We start from the raw sequence: 19465 nt of genomic DNA on the forward strand, positions 1-19465 counted from the left end.
TTTTAAATGAACGGGAAAAGCAAAAAAATGTGAGTCTAGTTCTTACTGGCCATAAATCTGTTATTTACACATGGCCAGGTGAGTTAAGGCGTTCGACTCCTAATCTAAGGGTCGCGGGTTCGAATCCCGGTCGTACCAATCATGCTCACCCTTTCAGCCATGGGGCGTTATAATGTGACGGTCAATCCCACTATCCGTTGGTAAAAGAGTAGCACAAGAGTTGACGGTGGGTGGTGATGACTAGCTGCCTTCCCTCTAGTCTTACACTGCTAAATTAGGGACGGCTAGCGCAGATATCCATCGAGTAAAGCTGCGCGAAATTCAAAACAAAAAATAACCTTCTATTTTGCTTACGTCACTTCATTACAACAATTGATTCACCAGTATTGTTACGCTTACTACTAGTTAAAACTGTAAAAGACAACAATAAAATGGGACCACAATATTATTGAATATTTGCGTATGGTAACTAAGGGGACTAGATATTAAAATGAAAACCGAACTGTGTGAAGAAAAAAAAAATTATGGAAGAAAGTTTCTCACACTGCATTTCATGGCTACTTCGTCCAGCACAATTTGTATGTATAAAATTTTCTATAAATATTTTAATTTATATTCACATGGAAACATTTTATTCATCTGAATTAAATTCTTGAAAATAAGAAACAAAAGTTAAACAATTAGTAAGTGACATTCACTTTACTCCACAACCAGTGAGAAGCCTAGTAAGTAATGTTAGCAAATACTTGTTTGTTTTCGATAACGTCGTATTAAAAAACTTAGAAGAATTGAACATTTTCTATATAAAAAAAGAGAGAATCTTTATACAAGTACTGAATGGGAAAGGATATCGGATTGTCCTAATATACACTGTATTTTTTATCTATTAAATGGGGTACCGTTTATTTAAAAAATAATTTTTGAACTCCATTTCTTAAAACTGTATCTATAAATTATTTCAATAAAAAAAAAAGATATAATCAAATCTTCAGGTTAGTCCTAGTGAAAATCGGGCTCTTGTAATACAAAGAGTACTTAATATTTATTTCTATGGAAAACAAACGCTTGTTGTTCGTATCGTAGTTACTTTTAAAATTATCCGAATTTAGAATGCTAAAGTTGGAATTTTTTATAAATTTTTCTTTATAGCGACATTTGATAAATAGTGACACACTGTATTTATTATTTCGGTCAAGCCTAGCATGGCCGAGTACGTTAAGGCATGCGCTCGTAATCCGATGGTCGCGGGTTCGCATCCCAGTCGCGCTAAACATGCTCGCCCTTTCAGCCGTGGGGGCGCTATAATGTGACGGTCAATCCCACTATTCGTTGGTAAAAGAGTAGCCCATGGGTGGTGATGACTAGCTGCCTTCCCTCTAGTCTTACACTGCTAAATTAGGGACGGCTAGCACAGATAGCCCTCGAGTAGCTTTGTGCGAAATTCAAAAACAAACATAGGCTCATACATCAGAAAATAATTTTAGTTTTTAGTTTCTCTTTTTAATGCTCAGCTAAGAAAATTTGTAATTCAATAACATAACTTTAGCTTTACGATATAATGTTTATTTTGCATGTAAAGTATATCTATTATAAAGAACAACACAAGCTACAAAATATATAAAACCGAAACTCATACTTCAGATAATACAGATCACAATGTTATGAAACCAAGTATACATAAAATATTACTGTACATTTCTCTGTAGATCATTAATAATCATGAGGATCAGCAATCTGACTTGATGTTTATTAGTGGCAGTTATTTTTATTGTTACTAGTTTGATATTTCCGTGGGTGTTATGATAGGCTTGTTCCCATTCCAAAATATTAGTTCACTTGTTATAGGATACTATATTTGGCTTGTATGCATTCCTAAATATTAGCTTGACCAATTGTTGGAAGAGTTAGTTACATGCATGCCACGTGGGATCTTATCAATGCAATAGAGATAGTACTGTACATAAGCTCCACCTGTAAACTGGATTATCCGACTGATCGCAATATAACATATTCATGCTTTAATGTCATCTATTGGTGTGAATTAGTAATAGTTGTCTCTGTAAGAAAACTTTAAGGGAAAATATGAATTTTAGTTTGCTTTATGATTTTAAAGATTCAGTTAAGCTATACCTGTGGATAATTTCTTTAAAGTTTTTCTTGATTTAATTTTTTATATTGTTATTGTTAGTGTATTTCTATTCGTTATGCTCGTACAAGTTGTTTTCAGAAGACACCAATGAAAGTGACTTAGGCGTATTGTCAATCATCGCCATTCGACTTATAATTCATAATATAAAATTCAAATAGATTGTATTTAGAAAGTTGCAGACACCTACAAAACTAGATTATCAACACTCTCCCTATCCACTTCAGAAGATTTAAAATTATTACCACTAACTTATCATTACACCAAGAACTAGAAAAATATATTTTTTAAATTCTTAACACAAAAGCTACAAAAATAGAATAATTAATCACATTAATTAGTTGAATGTTACTGTTAAAATCTGTTTCATTCTTTCACATATTATACATTAAAGCATTCTTCAAAATTAGAACTATAAGTTTGTTGTTCTGGTCAACTGGAATGAGGTCAAAGCAGCTGTTCGATTATAAATACTTGACACTGATACTCTGACAAATAAATCAGGGTAGTTCTATGACACTTTTATTAATTTAGAAGGTGGAATAGTGAATAGAGAAAAAATATATATTTTTTAAATTTTATATGCGATACATGTAAAGTGACATGATATTTCGGTGAGAATACGAGTTATCATTTCCATATTAAATGATAGACATTTAGAAAGGTAGTTACTGTTTGACAGACTTGTAATAATCATCTCTGTCAGAAATATGACCTCCAATGTTGTTCAATAGTTTGTGTATTTCAATCCATTTCAATCAGAAATGTCACTTTCCCTCGTTGGGACAGCGGTAAATTTTCGGATTTAGAAAACTAAAATCAGGGTTTCAGTTCTCCTCGGTGGACACAGCAGATATCCCGAGGTGATTTTGCTATAAGAACATACACAGAGAAATGTTATTTACATTTAATAAGGTTAAAATACTGTTATACATTCTTTTTCTCCTTCAAACCCCCAGAGCCCGAATAAAAATGTAGTGTTACAAAATACAATAGATCTAATACTAACGTCTTATAACAAGTGTAATTAATTATAATTGTGCTTTGCCAGCTTGAAAACGAAATTCACATAATAGTAATTGGTAATGTAAAGAGTTTTGTTCTCAGTAAGTTAAAACAAGATAAAGTAAACACTTAATAAAGTTTTAAGTATCAACAGGCTGCTTGGTTTATCACATGTTCTTCAACTTGTATGAAAACTAACTTGCACTTAAATAATATATATATACACACATATATTAAGTTATAATACTGCTACTTCATAATCAAATTTTTGTTAACTGTACATTATTAAAATTGTACATTTTTACTAACCCTTTTTTTTCTTAAAAACAATTTTTATTTACAAAGTTTATATTCATTGTTAAAAAATAAGTTAACTTTGTTCATTAATACAATAATTTTTTTTTTGTCACTTTCGGTTTGTGTTTACAACGCATCTTTTAAGAAAGCCGAAATTTTATAGAAGTGAGTCGGACTTAGACGCTTCTGTTCGCGTCGAGAAAGAGACAATAAAGTTGAATCACGGAACACAGAAGGTATAAAATAATTATAATAACCTAATTTTATAATGTTACTATTAAAAGTTTCTGTATTAACTTTGTTTAAAAATACGTTTCAAAATATACATGTGACTTTGTTTTTTCCGCTGAAGTTATGTTTTTCAAAACAGCATGTGTATTGTGTGATGTTAAACCTAAAGTATTTCATATTATCAGTAGTTTGTTCATCTATATGTATATGATATTTCATCTTTTGTTTTCTATTATAAGCTGCATATCAAATGAAACTATGATCACATCGAAACAGACACACGTAAATTAATTCTCTGATTTTGTTTATAAAATGATAAATTGTCTCACTAGATAAAACTTTTAATAAAATGTCCAGATCGAAATTACAGATACTTTTAGACCATTATTAATCTTTTAGCTCTAAATATCTGAATATTCACATGTTACTCGTACAGTCGTACTTACTCCTGCATAAGGTCGAGCCTAGAGCGACCTAGAGATTAGCTTGTGCATTGGAAGATTCAAGATTCATGTCACGATATACTACTGAATGCTGAAACCTCCAATTATAATACGTTTTGATAGAAACATACAATCTCAATATTCGGTTAAGCGTAATTGAATTTTATTATTATTATGCCTCTCAATTCCATGAAGGAACATAGGGCCGCAATCTCTTGCGAATTCATTAACAGGCTGGTTTTTTAAGTGAGTAAATTGTTAGCACACTGCACAACCCCCAACCAGGTAGAGAAACCTTAACCTTATTATAACGCCCCCACGGCTGGGAGGGCGAGCATGTTTGGCGCGACTCGAGCGCGAACCCGCGACCCTCAGATTACGATGTGCACGCCTTAACGCGCTAGGCCATGCCAGGCCATGTATGAGCCTACACAACTTCATCAGCACACAAGATACTGTGCAGTCACTTTGAATATAATAAACTCGTATTTTTAGATGGACCTTGTAATATAAATTCAAAAGGCTTCAAGTGAAGAAAGTCAGTGCAAAATTCATTTCTCATAAAAAGTATTCTTGTCTGGTAAGCAATTATCAACATAATCAGTGATGTCGAGAAACCCACTTGTTGAGAAATTTATATGCAGAAACGGCTCGTTTGGGTTGAGAAAATATTTTACATAGAAAAGCGAACAACGTTTCGACCTTCTTCGGTCATCGTCAGGTTGTTACCATGTAGAAAACGAAGCCCATGTTCAATTTCTTCTTAGCTGTATTCACACACGCTTTCTAACTTTAGAGTTCTTGTACAATAAAATTTGTCATTTTTTTATATTGCATATACATCTACGTATGTAAAAATGCCAACTTTCTGTGCATAGTGAGAACATATTACAGAAAGAAACATTATCACCACTCGGAAATGCCCCATTCTACACAGAATCAGATCATGTAACCTGCCATAATGTAGCTGTAAATCACTGAAAACCAACACTATTATAAATGAATGTAAACAAGGTTCGATTTTCAAGATGTGTATATAAATCTGGACTTGACAAACAACACATAATTATGTAATAAGTTCTTTTATAAACAATAACTAACTATAGGAGTCGTGTGTCCCCACCGTAACAACCTAAGGAACGCTCCAGGATACACGAAACAATTACATGTATGTTTTATTGAGAACATTTAAGTGGTAAATAAAGTTTCTCGGCTCGATGTGGCCAGGTAGTTAAGGCGCTTGACTAGTAATGTAAAGGTTACAGGTTCGAATCCCCATCACGGCTATGCGTAGAAATTTATTTGATTAGAAGGGCGTGTATAAATTCCCAGTGGCGCAATTAGTTAGCGCATTGGTACTTATAAGATAGTACTTGTGGGATATGCCGGGATTGTGAGTTCGAACCTCACCTGGGGAATGTAACTTTCGTCCCTCAGTAACTCAGCGGAATGTCTGCAGACCAACCAGAATGAAAACCGGGTTTCTGGTGAGCTAGAGCACGGATAGCGTTGTGCTCAATTCAAAACGACAATAGCTTAACGTAAAACCTTCTGAAACTTTAAATTTTGTGTGTGTACGTGCATGTATCACAGTTTGGAAATGAAAAAAAATCTATAATTATTAATTGTTTTCAAATCACATAGTTTTTACAAATAGGTTTATTCAAAAGAAACACATTATTAATTTGTTTTTTGATGCTTCTTTAAAATGTAGTCTATGTGGAGTCGTCACAAAAGCTACTTGACTGTCATTGGTCAAACGGATTCAAAGGTGAAAGTTGTGAAGATGAGGCGGCATGCTTAAGTTGGGATATAATTTGTAAGTGTAGTCATTGAAATTTGTAGTTAGTGTTAATCATTTGAACCTTGTTATTTAATTTTTTTTTATGAATCACCACAGTAATATGTTATTAATCTGCTATTACTAGAATATCTTCATTATGCGGACATATTCGATACTTAAACAATGAAGAAAAGATAGATTATGACTCAGAATCCAATTCAAACTGAATGAAATTGGATGTCTTATTCGATTTTGAGCCAAATGTCGCTATCTGAATACTGAAGTGACACACCAACTTGTTATGTACATGTAGGCCTCTTGTAACCAGGCTTAGATTTAATTATAATTTTATGTTGTAAATGTACATATTGTAAGTTATTAGTAATAATGAGCGAAGGAAGTTGTAACAATGTGATAAAAATGTAGTAATATTTAAGAGTTTCTTTGTTTTGAATTTCTCGCTGAGCTACTCGAGGGCTATGCGCTCGTCGCCCCTACTTTAGCAGTGCAAGGCAACTAGTGATCACCATCGACCGCCAAATCATGGGCTTACGTTTTACCAACGAATAGTGTTATTGATTATCACCTTATAACACCCCCACGGCTGAAAGGGAGAACATGTTTGGTGCGACGGGATTCGAACCCGCGACCCTCATATTACGAGTCGAACGTAAGTTAAGAATTCCAGAATACTATATTAACAATAATTTGAGTAAATGAATAACATATATTGTTTATAATATTTACAGGGCCATTTTTCTATCGTTTTATTATTTGAATTTTGTTAGTTTAGTATTTGTAATTAAACCATGAATTATGATGCTCTTGTTTCATGCGTGAGGTCTAACAAATAGCTTAATATTTAGTATTAAATATTTGTACTGACAGTACAATAATGTTTGATACTTAGAAGTTTTTACAATGTTAATAAAGTGTTTATTTTCTTACTAACTTATAATATTGTTTGTGAGGTTTATACAGTTTTTAAAGGCATTCTCTGTTGATGTTAATTATTTTAATATTTTTGTATCATTCTGCATGAAACTTAACTATTGTATTAGTTTTTGTAGTATTAGTTGGAAGAGTTTCAGAAGTGAATAAAAATTTAATTATGTAGGAAGTAGAGTATGGTATAAAGTATACATCATTTGATTAGAATAACCATTATACTTTAAGTTTATCAGTGTCTTATTTTGGGACCTATGATATTTATGTGTTTCAAAAGCTTTTTATATACTTCAGGTGAACTGTATGGGTTTAAATGGGGAAACCTAGACATTTACAAGTTATACCTTTTTCTTTCATTAATGATGCATTAGTAAAGGCAGAAATGGAATATCAGTAATCATAAAATAACGCACGTGTTACTTTGTTATAACTTGAAAACAAATTGAATAAAAAAAATGCTGCATTGACTGAAAATATCCCAGGGTACAAGCTACAGTGTGGGATCATAATATTTACCCTAGGTTTTGGAGGTGACTGAAGAAATAGGACCCACATTGCAGTGGGGATACACCATCTATCAGTCTTTATCTTTATTTGCCAGTCTCACATAAGAAATAAAGAGTAGCAATTGATATAGAATTAGAAATTAGGAGAGAGAGGTGTGGGTGCTCGAGTCCATATCGTCCCACATGGTTTTGAGTTATAACAAACAAGTATAATTAATCAGAGGTTTAGGTTTGATGTTTTTAATGCACTATTTAATTTCATTAAATGTATTTAGTTTCACTGATACATATCAATGATTGTGGTAAATATACTGACAGAAACAGGTTGTACATTGATGTTGTATAACTAAAGTTGTTAGTGTGAAATTTTATAAAATGAAAATCAAACAAATTCAAATGTTTGGAAAGACTTGAGACCTACTAGAGTGTTGATAAGATGATGCTTTTGAGAAAGTCTTTAAAAGGTTTAATGAGTGAACATGAATTTTAAAAATTTTTTTCACTGATAAGATCAACAGGAGAGGAGTTTTATGGAGGATTAGACACTTGTTCTGCAAATATTAAGGCTAATTTGTGACAACTTTGCTATTTTTCTTGTAAGAGCAAAGAAAATTAATTAGCTTATTAAAATACACTCTATGATTTTAAAATTTAAGAATGGGTTTCTCATGGTGAAACATACTATCTCAGGATATCCATCATAAGTATAATCTTTTACTGTCTTTTCATCATTGCTTTCAGACATGGGATGACAGCAGAATTTTGGGAGCAAGTCAACTTGTCAACTAAAATTAATCAGAATTGGTCTCTGTTGGTACTAAGTTTTGTAGTCAGTAAACAAATTTTCAATATCTTGTGCAAATGTGAACAACTATTTCTGTCCTTATCATGAAGCTAGAAACAATTAAGGAATGTTATGGAGAAAAAGTATTTAAATGTGATTGTTTGTAAATTTTTGAAACATTCTGTTGTGTACTTGATTTGGGGGAAGGAAGTGAGTTTTTTCTGGAAGTTGAATTTTATGTTTAAGAAATAAGAGGATTTCTTTCAGTAGGTATGGAAAAACCTATGTTACATCATACATATAAATAGAATTGTATTATTAGGGTATTTGTCTCAGTTTATGATGACAGTATTGTTTGTTTATTAAATATAATCTTCTAATGTCTACAAATAATTTGTGGTCTATGTGGAAATGACTTCAAGATTATCTCTTCACATTATTGTAGTATGTATTGTAGTGCCACTTGCATGTTAAACAACTGAGAGAACTGTTTAGAACTGGAAAATGTAATTGGTTATCTTCAAGCAGTGTTTACATTGATTAGGTTTATACAGTCTAATCAAAACTATAACTAAATCAATTGTCAATATAATAATAAACTAATTGCAAATAGAGATAACAACTTTCTCTATTTTTGGTAATTCTATTTATCCAAGTAATAAAAATGTTACTTTGTTTGCTGCTGAGCACAAAGCTACATAACTGACAAATTAAATCATGAACATCAGATAATATAAAACTTTTAATTGTAAATATGCTTTAATATCTAGTTTATTAACAGAAAGTTAATAAATTTTGAATATAACTTATAAGGTGCACTTCAACTGAGCTTAGACTGTATGATTAACCCATTCCCATGATTCAGTTCTTCTATTTATGAAGTAATCCTAGTAGTTCTGTGAATACTTTTGAATAAATACTATCCTTTCTTACACAATAAGAACAGGATTGTAAGAGAAAGTGAAGTGACTTTAACTAGTGTACAGATTGTTTACAAGTCCATGCTTTCTGTCATCCAACCTTTTTATAATCTAGCAAGTGGGATTTTTTTTTAAAACTCTTTGGATACTATCAATGGATTTATCTGACTTGACATTTAGAGCTGTTTGGTACGACAAGTGGATTTACCCAACAGTGTTGCAAAAACATTTTATTATGGTGCAACAGTTGGGTTACTCACATGTCCTTGTAATTTCCACACTGGTACAGGGTGTGTATACCTCAATAGAAAAATGTAATGCTGTATTTTATTGTTTCTATGGATCACTGAAATAACAAAAACATTATTTTGCTGTTTGTAAAATTTAAACTGTAGATCTATTTCTGTACTTCAAAACTTTAAGTTATGGTTCTTGTTTCCGTTGAGAATCAAAGGAGTTACTGTGTACTAATTTGAAAGTTTAGTGCTCTGAGGAACTATTTTGGCATGCTAATAGTATTTTATTTATAAAACAGATTGAGCTTGTAATATGTTTAGACTAAATTTCTGATTTAATATAAATGTGCTCTTTTGCTTCCACAGTTTCTAAATGAAGATGAAATGAATTCTAACTTTGAAAAGTTTTTGTGTATTCCAAGTGTTATAATATATTATATTAAATTATTATCATATTTTAAAATTAGTTCACATACAATGAGATTGTCATTTGCCTTTTTTTTAACCATTAAAAATGTTTAATGTGATTGTTTCTCTCAATTTGCTCCCCTTCATTATTCCCCCATTTTTCATGGAGAGTTGACAATAATCCACGAGGCAGTGATGATTTTCCTATAATCTTGAGAGAGACTGACTGTGGTCGAAGCCACATGACCAGTGTGCCCCAATGGAAGCTGGATCAGGCAAACTAGCCCTCTTTCACTGCTCTTGCAGAACTTAATATTGTCAGCATCTGTAAACCGTCAATAGATGACTGTGCGGCAGCAGCAACTGACTGTATTATACAAGCAGCTGCTCAATGTATTCCTCAAACCTTGACACATTTTCCACTATATCCTCGTCCATGGTGGAATCCTGCCTGCCACATGGAACTGAAGGCTCAAAAATGGGCCTGGGATACTTTCTGAAGATATCCCACACTCTTGAACTGCATTGCTTTTCAGCGGGCCCATGCACATGCTAGGTGGGTAAGATGTCAAAGCCAAAAGGATTCTTGGATTAAGTTCAGAACCAGCATATCTTCTACCATCTGTTCCAAAGTCATATGGGACAATATTAGAAAATGTATGTGGGCAATATAATTCTGTCCCCTTCTTTATCTTGCCGTCTGATGACCAAGAAGTAACTGATACCCTGAGCATCGCTGATACTCTAGGTAAAAGCTTTTGCCAGGTATCTAGCACTTCTCCTTCTTCTTCCTCCTTCTTAGCCATCAAGACTTGTGCAGAGGAATCACCTCTTTCCTTTTGAGGTGATTGTCTCTATAACTATAATCGTCCCTTTACACTGGTGGAACTGAAACTGGCCCTTCATTGGTCTGGCAGTACATCGGTTGGACCAGATGATGTACACTATGATATGCTGTGCCATCTACCTCTTTCTTCTCTTGCTATTTTTCCAATTGTTTTTTAACTGGACCTGGCAGGAGAATGTTTTTCCTATTGTCTGGTACCAGGCTATTGTCCTACCTTTCTCTAAGCCTGGGAAGGACCCCAAGATTCCTTCAAACTACCATCCAATTGCTTTGACGAGCTGTCTCTGTAAGACCTCAGAGAGGATGGTTAGTGCTTGTCTTGTTTGGTTCTTTGAATCAAAGAACCTCCTCCTGCCCACCCAGTGTGGGTTCTGATGACAACACTCAACCATGGACCACCTGATACAACATCTTGTATCAATATTCTTTGACACTGAGAAGGCTTATGATACAACATGGAGGTATAGCATTTTGCGAGACCTCCATATATATGTGTTACGTGGCCATTTGCCATTTTTATTGAACACTTTTTATTGGACAGGCAATTTCAAAGGTTTGACACTTTCCCATTCTTTTCTTGGAGTCCCTCAAAGCTGTGTTCTATGTTTCACACTTTTCAGTATAAAAAATTAATGCCATCACTGAACAACTCTCTCTCACTGTTACAAATGGGCTCTATGTCGATGACTTTCATTTCTCACATCAGTCGTCAAGCATGAGGTATATTGAATGGCAGCTATAGACTGTTATAAAATCAAAATAATTTTTCATATTTATTCTTGGATAACATTGCTGTATCCACTGGTCAGCCAATCCCACCATAACTTCTTTAAGGTAGACATGCTTGATTGGAAATACTGTCTGCTATTTGCTGAACATCTTTTGAACCATTCTTCCATTTCCATTTATACCTACAGTTTGAACTCAGATGACTGTGTGGGCTCTGCCATGGTTTGTTGTGGTTCTGTAGTTGCTCGAAGAATCCCCTCTACAGCTTCTATGTTCACTGCTGAACTGTATGTCTCTTGCCCTGGGTTATGTAAAACTAAGCATTACTCAAACTGCCAGTGCTCTACTGGTCATGGAATCACTTCATGTTGGTTCTCACCATGTTCTCCCCAATATTCAAAACCGAATGTCCCATTTCCCTATAACATGTACTTCTATCCAGTTTTTCTGGAAACCAGGCTACATTAGTATTTGTGGGAATGAGATTGCTGACACCGTAGCTAAGTCTATCTGCTCTGGCACTATCACTGCTCTGCCTATCCAATACATGGACTATGGTCCTGTAATCAAGGCTCTGTGTCAGCTGGTAGTTGACTTGGAGCATTATAATCTAAACTTGTAACTTTTAATATATATTAATATAAGATTTTATCATTCCATGGTAAATGTTTCAGTTAATAATTTTTTAAAGTAGTTTATGAACTTTACTGAAACTGCCTAGGCCCATTGGACCAAACCCATAACTATTTGTACCCATTAGTTTACATACTAGCAACTTCTAATATATTAAGTGTATATTCACAAAATTTGGTAGATTTTTACTGAACATTACAAGGCTGTTGCACACGAAAAGTCATAATTTTTAATAGATAATTTGTTTTATTAATATTTGTTCATGTGCATTTTAACCTGGGGATTAACTCTCAGTCTTCTACTTTGAGTTATCATTATTATCACAACATAACAAAAAGGATGTCTTTCAAAAATAAACCTCCCATGGACTTTGTGGAGTACTTTCATAAGAAATTTTGTAATACTGAATCAAGTAATACATGTTTTTAGCCTTTCTGCAATAAAATATAAAATAAATCAAGTATAAAACCTTGGTATTTTCGTAAATTCATAATAATACTTGGTTTTCCGAAATATAAAATTCCTGGTCTTAAAAGAGTTGGTTAAACAATATGTTTATAAAGATGCAAGTAATACATAAATTGCTCTAAAAATTAACATCCAGGAGTTGCAAATTATCAAAGAAATCACCATCAAATACTGGTTGCCAACATTCGTATATAGATTTAAGAACTAAGTTAATTCTAAATAAGTTCATGAATGTTAATCATACTGTATTTTTATCATGTGTAAAGTATAGGTTAGGTGAGGTCAGGTTAGGTTAGGTTACAGTTAGTTTAGGTTAGGGTTAGGTCAGGTTAGGTTAGGTTTAGGTTAGGATTAGTTAAGGTTATTTTAGGGTTTGGGTTAGGTTTAGGTTAGGTCAGGTCAGTATTAACAATTTGAGATGTTACTTATTTTTAGATGTACATATTTAGTAAGAATAATCACCAAAATATCATGAAAGTTCAATAATTGCAGTAAAAACTTGTATAATTTTTATTTCTGTTTTTTAAAATTTAGACTTTGGCAAGGGATGTGACAACCATACATTGTTATTTTCTTGAATTTTAAATACATGTTACAAATTAGACAATATTATAAGGAATTGAAATATTTGCTGTTGTAATGCTATCAATATTAATGTGTTCAATTTGTAAACAAGATGATAAATTAAATTGTTTTTAATTGGTCAGTGGAATGTGCAAGTTATCAGGAATGACATATTTTATTTGAAAGAACTCTTTGGTTCTGGTTCTGATACACTGCTTGCCAAAATCTTAAGGCCAATGAACATAAAGAGAAAATATGCATTTTGCATTGTTAGACTCAACCACTTATTTGAGAAGAGCTTCAAAAGAGGAAAATAAGAAAAATGAAAATAAAAATAAAAAAAACTTTTTTAGCATTTAATAGGGAAAATGAACACTATGAAATTAGCCTAAATACAAGCTGGTCAAAAGATTAAGACCATACTGAAACGAAGTGCTAACCAGTAAACATTCAATGAAATTTAGTCATTTGTGTTCAAGCATTAGCATTGTCAACATTTCCCACTGATATCTCCTGTGTTACATTGGGTAAAAACATGGCAAAGGCTAAAAAGTTGACAGAATTTAAATGTAGCAGAATTGTTGAGCGCAAAAGCAAGGTCTCTCTCAACGTGCTGTAGTGGGTGGGATTGGGCGTAGTAAAACTGCTGATGCAAATTTCTTAAAAGACCCTGAGGGATACGGAATGAGAATTTCAAGTGGTTGACCCAAGAAAATTTCCCTGGCGTTGAACAGGAGGATTCGAGGGGTTGTCCGGCAAGACACCAGCTAATCGTCGAACCAGATTAAGGCCCTCACGGATGCAAAATGCAGCTCAAGAACAATAATACAGCATCTATGAGAGAAAGGCTTTAAAATCATAAACATCTTCAAAAGCCATGCTTCCTTCCACACCACAAAACAGCTGAAAAGCACCAAATATGGGATGTAGAAAAGTGGACGAAGGTTTTGTTCTCTGATGAGAAGAAATTTAACCTGGATGGTCCAGATGGCTTCCAATGTTACTGGCACGATAAAGATATCCCACCGGAGACATTTATTACACGACCCAGTTTAGGAGGTTCCATCATGATCTAGGGTGCTTTCTTCTTAAATGAAACAATGTATAACCATACAGGGGCATCAAAGAGCAGCTGGCTACATTGGCATTTTGGAGAGAGCATCCTTATTGACTGAAGGCTCTCGCTTGTGTGGATACCACTGGATCTTTCAGCGGGATAACGCTGCAATCCACAATGCCTGCAAGACAAAGGACTTTTTCATGGCAAATAACGTGATTCTTTTGGACCATCCAGCTTGTTCGTCCGAACTGAACCCCATTAAAAATGTTTGGGGGTGGATGGGAAGGGAAGTCTATAGAAATGGATGTCAATTCCAAATCCTGCATAATCTTTGTGAAACCATCTTCACCACTTGGAATAACATTCCAGCCAGCCTTCTGCAAATGCTTATATCTACCATGCCAAAGCAAATGTTTGCAGTTATTCACAATGACAGCAACAACTCACTACTGAGACCTCTTGTTGGGCATTTCCTACCCTGTTTAGGACTTCTTTTTGGTATGGTCTTACATTTTTGACCAGCTAATATTTAGGCTAATTTCAGTGTTCACATTTTCCATATTAAATGCTAAAAAAGTTGTTTTTTTATTTTCCTTTTTCTTATTTTCATCTTTTGAAGCTCTATTCAAATAAGTGATTGAGTCTAAGAATGCAAAATGCATATTTTTTCTTTATGTTCATTGGCCTTAAGATTTTGGCCAGCAGCACATCTACTTTTCAGGCATTTAGTGTTCTGTCAGTTGTGGAATATTAGTGTTTTAGATTTTAATTGTGCATAAAATCCATTTTTCAAAAATGTGAAATTCAGGTTTTAACTTGTTCTTGTTTTTCAACCCTGTAGTCCTAATATGGTTTTTATCATTTATATCTTGCATACAGCCATTACTGACACATACTGTTGTTCTCAACACTGTATCTATGAACATGGTTTTTACCATTTATATTTTGTATACAGCCATTACTGACACCTACTGTTGTTCTCAACACTGTATCTATAAACATGGTTTTTACCATTTATATTTTGTATACAGCTGTTACTGACATCTATTGTTGTTTTCAACTCTGTATCTATGAACATGGTTTTTACCATTTATATTTTGTATACAGCCGTTACTGACGTCTATTGTTGTTCTCAACTCTGTATCTATGAACATGGTTTTTACCATTTTTATTTTGTATACAGCCATTACTGACATCTGTTGTTGTTCTCAACTCTGTATCTATGAACATGGTTTTCACCATTTATATCTTGTTTACAGCCATTACTGACGTCTATTGTTGTTCTCAACTCTGTATCTATGAACATGGTTTTTACCATTTATATCTTGTATACAGCCACTACTGACATCTACTGTTGTTGCTCTCAACCATTTAGCTGTGAATATGGTTTTTATCACTGATATCTTACAAATAACTGTTAGTAACTGGCTCTGTTTTCAGAACTAGTGATACGTTTTATAATAAATCCAGTAGTATAGTAGTTTGGAATGTCTATCATAGTTGATTACTTTGCTCATATTGTTTTTAGAACATGGTACACATACTGTGTTTGTTTTTCAATGTATATCAAACTCGAACAGTGTTTGTGCTCATGTTGCTAGTTTTTTATCTAGGAAAGCAGTATGGTAGTCATGCCGTATTTCCTTTGGAATGTTTACCACCACTATTCCAAGAACAGTTAGAACACTGTTGTCGTCAATTTAAAGAGTACCAAGAAGTTACCATTAAGGAGAACTTGCGTCTGTGGGACCAAATACAAGATGAAGACTCTTCCCTTTTAGACTACTTAAAGGATGAATGTGTGAAGTTCTTTCAGAAGTACAATATCAACTATCTAGAAACCAACAAGAGGATTATAAAAGATAGCAGACCTAATGTGGTAATTGTATAACTTTTTTCTTTACAACTGATCATTCTAATTAGAGCAAAGTTTTTTGTTATAATTATAACATCATATTTATTATATAACTGTTTTACTCTACTTGATAAACTTTGCTTGTTTCATAAAAGTGGAATAAAAAATAATTTTAACTTTCATTGTTACAGAGATTTTTTTTATCAGTTCTATAACTGTTAAAATGTACAAGTTCTAAACTGATTATGAGATTTGTAAAGCATTCACTGCAACAGTAAGTGAACCAAATATTGATAAAAAGTTATTAGACATAATCCTTAAAAATGAATTGAGGTAATAGTTTTATCATTGGATTGAAAGTTTTTCAATTGGTCATTTCCTTTAAGTATTAACGTTTCTTATGTGCATTTGGTCATCTCCTTTAAGTATTAACGTTTCTTATGTGTATTTGGTCATCTCCTTTAAGTATTAACGTTTCCTATGTGCATTTGGTCATCTCCTTTAAGTATTAACGTTTCTTATGTGCATTTGGTCATCTCCTTTAAGTATTAACGTTTCTTATGTACATTTGGTCATCTCCTTTAAGTATTAACGTTTCTTGTGTACATTTGGTCATCTCCTTTAAGTATTAACGTTTCTTGTGTGCATTTGGTTATTTCCTTCAAGTATTAACCTTTCTTATGTGCATTTGGTAATCTCCTTTAAGTATTAACGTTTCTTATGTGCATTTGGTCATCTCCTTTAAGTATTAACGTTTCTTATGTGTATTTGGTCATCTCCTTTAAGTATTAACGTTTCCTATGTGCATTTGGTCATCTCCTTTAAGTATTAACGTTTCCTATGTGCATTTGGTCAACTCCTTTAAGTATTAACGTTTCCTATGTGCATTTGGTCAACTCCTTTAAGTATTAACGTTTCTTATGTGCATTTGGTCATCTCCTTTAAGTATTAACGTTTATTATGTACATTTGGTCATCTCCTTTAAGTATTAACGTATCTTATGTGCATTTGGTCATTTCCTCTAAGTATTAACCGTTCTTATGTACATTTGGTCATCTCCTTTAAGTATTAACGTTTCTTATGAACATTTCGTCATCTCCTTTAAGTATTGACTGATTAGTGTTTTAACTTTATATTTTTAAGTTATTTTCAAATATTTTTAATAAATTGATATAGGCTGAAACGTTAAAAGAAATGTATATTAAGAGACATATTCTTACTTCGTCAACTGTATATTAATTAAAGAAATGTATACTAAAAGATATATTCTTACTTGGTCAACTGTATATTAATTAAAGAAATTTATATGAAAAGACATATTCTTACTTGGTCAACTGTATATTAATTTATGGATCTTATTTTAGGACTACATATTTTCCTGGTTTTGGCTGTTAACCTGCTGAGCTGAAGAAGTGTGCTTTAATTTAGGCATTTTCAAAATTCAAATGTGTTATAGGTTAAACCTGCAGGTTATTATAAAGCTCTAGCCAAGGGTTCTGAGTGGACAAAGTTTATAGATATTGCATCAGTAGTACTATAATTTGATTGTACATGCTTGTAATTTGATCATTTTTTTACACAGAACTGGGTTAATTGCTTTTCTGTTAAATCTAAATGACTAGGAGGTTTGTAAGGTATTAGCTGTGGTTGTTGAAATGAATAGTGTATTACTCTTTATTATAATATAAAGTCATTTCAGAAATGTTGTTTGTTATCAAGCACAAAGGGCTATCTGTGTTCTCTCCATCACAGGTATCAAATATTATTTTGTTGCTAACATGAAAAAATCATTTTGTACTTGGACTGACTTAGTAATGCTGTTGTAAGCTCAGAACTTTTATAAAAATACTTTATTAAAAATGTGATTTCTTTTGTGTACAATAAGCATGTAATATTTACTTCTTTTTTTTATTTCATGAAGGTGCACTCAGCAAATTTAAAGCTATATCATGGTGGTTACAAGATTGGTCAAAATGATCACACCTGTACTTGAAGAGTTAAATTTTAATCTGAAAAATATGTTTTGATCATGTTATTTTAAAATGAAACCATTTTAAAATTGTATAAGAAAATTAAGAGGTGGTAAGACAATTTTTAATGTATAAAATTTTTTTCTTAGTAATACTCAGCTATAAATTAGTGAAAAATTACAAAATAAGGAAACTTAATACATATATGTATATACTTTTCAGTGTGGAGTTCCTATTAAACATGAAAGAATAGATTCCAAACAATGGGTAACTGCAGGGACAACCTTAAGAAATGTATGGAGTTCAAAGTTTTGTCAACAGCCTCTATTGAATCTATTTCATAGACTCAAAGTTCATGTTCAAGTATGCCTTATTTTTTACAAGTGACTGTTAGTATATATTAGTGCACGTTATTAAACATTAACTAATAGTTTCACTCCAGCTCTTCCTTTTAGTTTTTCATAAGTAATTGTCTTTAAGTTAAACGTGATCAGTGTTGTTCATAAACAATAACACATGATGTTTTAATAGTTATTTCAGTTTGAATCTGAAACCCTATCCAAACTTTAAAGATACTGATAATATTTGTTTAAGGTTTTACTAATTGTATGTTTTTTTTTACTTTCTAAAGTTGTGAAGTTTTTAAAACATTCTTTGTTTAGGCAAAGTATTCATGATGAAACTTTGAAGAATGGACTGCAACTGCCTGTGGTGGAAAAACAAGTGTTTTGGACGACGTTTTGAACATCTTCCGATTTTTGTCTTTAGGCCAGTATGTGTGTGTGTAGATGTTGTCAGTCTTTTATAGTGTCCTGGTGGATTGTTGAGAAACAGTGACAATCCAATCAGTCATAACACGCTCTTCACAAACCACCGGGACACTATAAAAGACTGACAATACCTATACACACGCACACTGACCTGAAGACGAAAAGGCGGAAGATTTTTGAAACATCGTCCTCTACCCTTGTGTCTCCACAACAGGCAGTTGCCATCCATTCCACAAAGTTTCATTTTTAAAATGTTATTTCAAAATTAGTAGGTTGACAGTGTTGTGACACAGCTAGCAAGAGATATAATTGTTTTACAGCCAATGAAAGTAAAATAATGGTCACAGGTGAGCCATCACAGTATATTAAGTTGTTGTTAGTAATGATGATACACCAGGTGAACCATCACAGTATATAGACAAAAATCTATAAGATTCCCACTTTGGTATTCTAAATTCAGATAATTATAAAACAAAAATAATTACAAAACGTACAACAAACCTTTGTTTATTATAGAACAGAATTTTAAGTACTGTCCTTGTAACAAGAACACGACTTTCACTGGGAGTAAACCAGGGATGGATACAGAGGGGGGGGGGATGCATCCCCCACACTGACCATACCAAAATTGTGTACGATTGCTTGTAACTTGATATTTTGGAATAAAATCAATAAACGAAAATTCATAGTCATATATGTTTCTTTTATTTGTTTCTAAATGAATTTCATGAAATTTACGCTGCAGTAAAAAAAAAAAAAAAATTACTTCTGGTCAGGTTTAACTCACTGTTACTTAGTCGATCATACTCCCCCTACCAAAAAAATCCTGTATCCACCCCTGTACTAAAACTGAAGGTTTGAT

At 32.9% G+C, this 19465-nt stretch overlaps 2 protein-coding genes across 3 annotated transcripts in view; both read left to right on the top strand.

The window, feature by feature from the left end:
* The window catches only part of LOC143242769 (uncharacterized), a 96190-nt gene that overhangs the window by 47851 nt on the left and 28874 nt on the right, over positions 1-19465 (top strand). The gene's annotated exons all lie outside the window — the stretch shown is intronic.
* LOC143243031 (uncharacterized) lies at positions 5862-19424 on the top strand. Of its 2 annotated transcripts, XM_076486663.1 has the most exons (4): positions 5862-5941; positions 6372-6575; positions 15622-15887; positions 18056-19424. In XM_076486663.1, the coding sequence occupies exons 2-4, from the start codon at positions 6524-6526 to the stop codon at positions 18218-18220; spliced, it is 483 nt and encodes a 160-aa protein (XP_076342778.1). In that variant the 5' UTR covers positions 5862-5941; positions 6372-6523; the 3' UTR covers positions 18221-19424. The 2 variants fall into 2 exon arrangements, with proteins under 2 accessions (XP_076342778.1, XP_076342777.1); XM_076486662.1 differs by lacking the exon at positions 5862-5941 and having other exon boundaries at positions 6067-6575.

The sequence above is a fragment of the Tachypleus tridentatus genome, unplaced genomic scaffold, assembly GCF_004210375.1.
Source record: "Tachypleus tridentatus isolate NWPU-2018 unplaced genomic scaffold, ASM421037v1 Hic_cluster_2, whole genome shotgun sequence".
NCBI classification, from domain to species: Eukaryota; Metazoa; Arthropoda; class Merostomata; order Xiphosura; family Limulidae; genus Tachypleus; species Tachypleus tridentatus.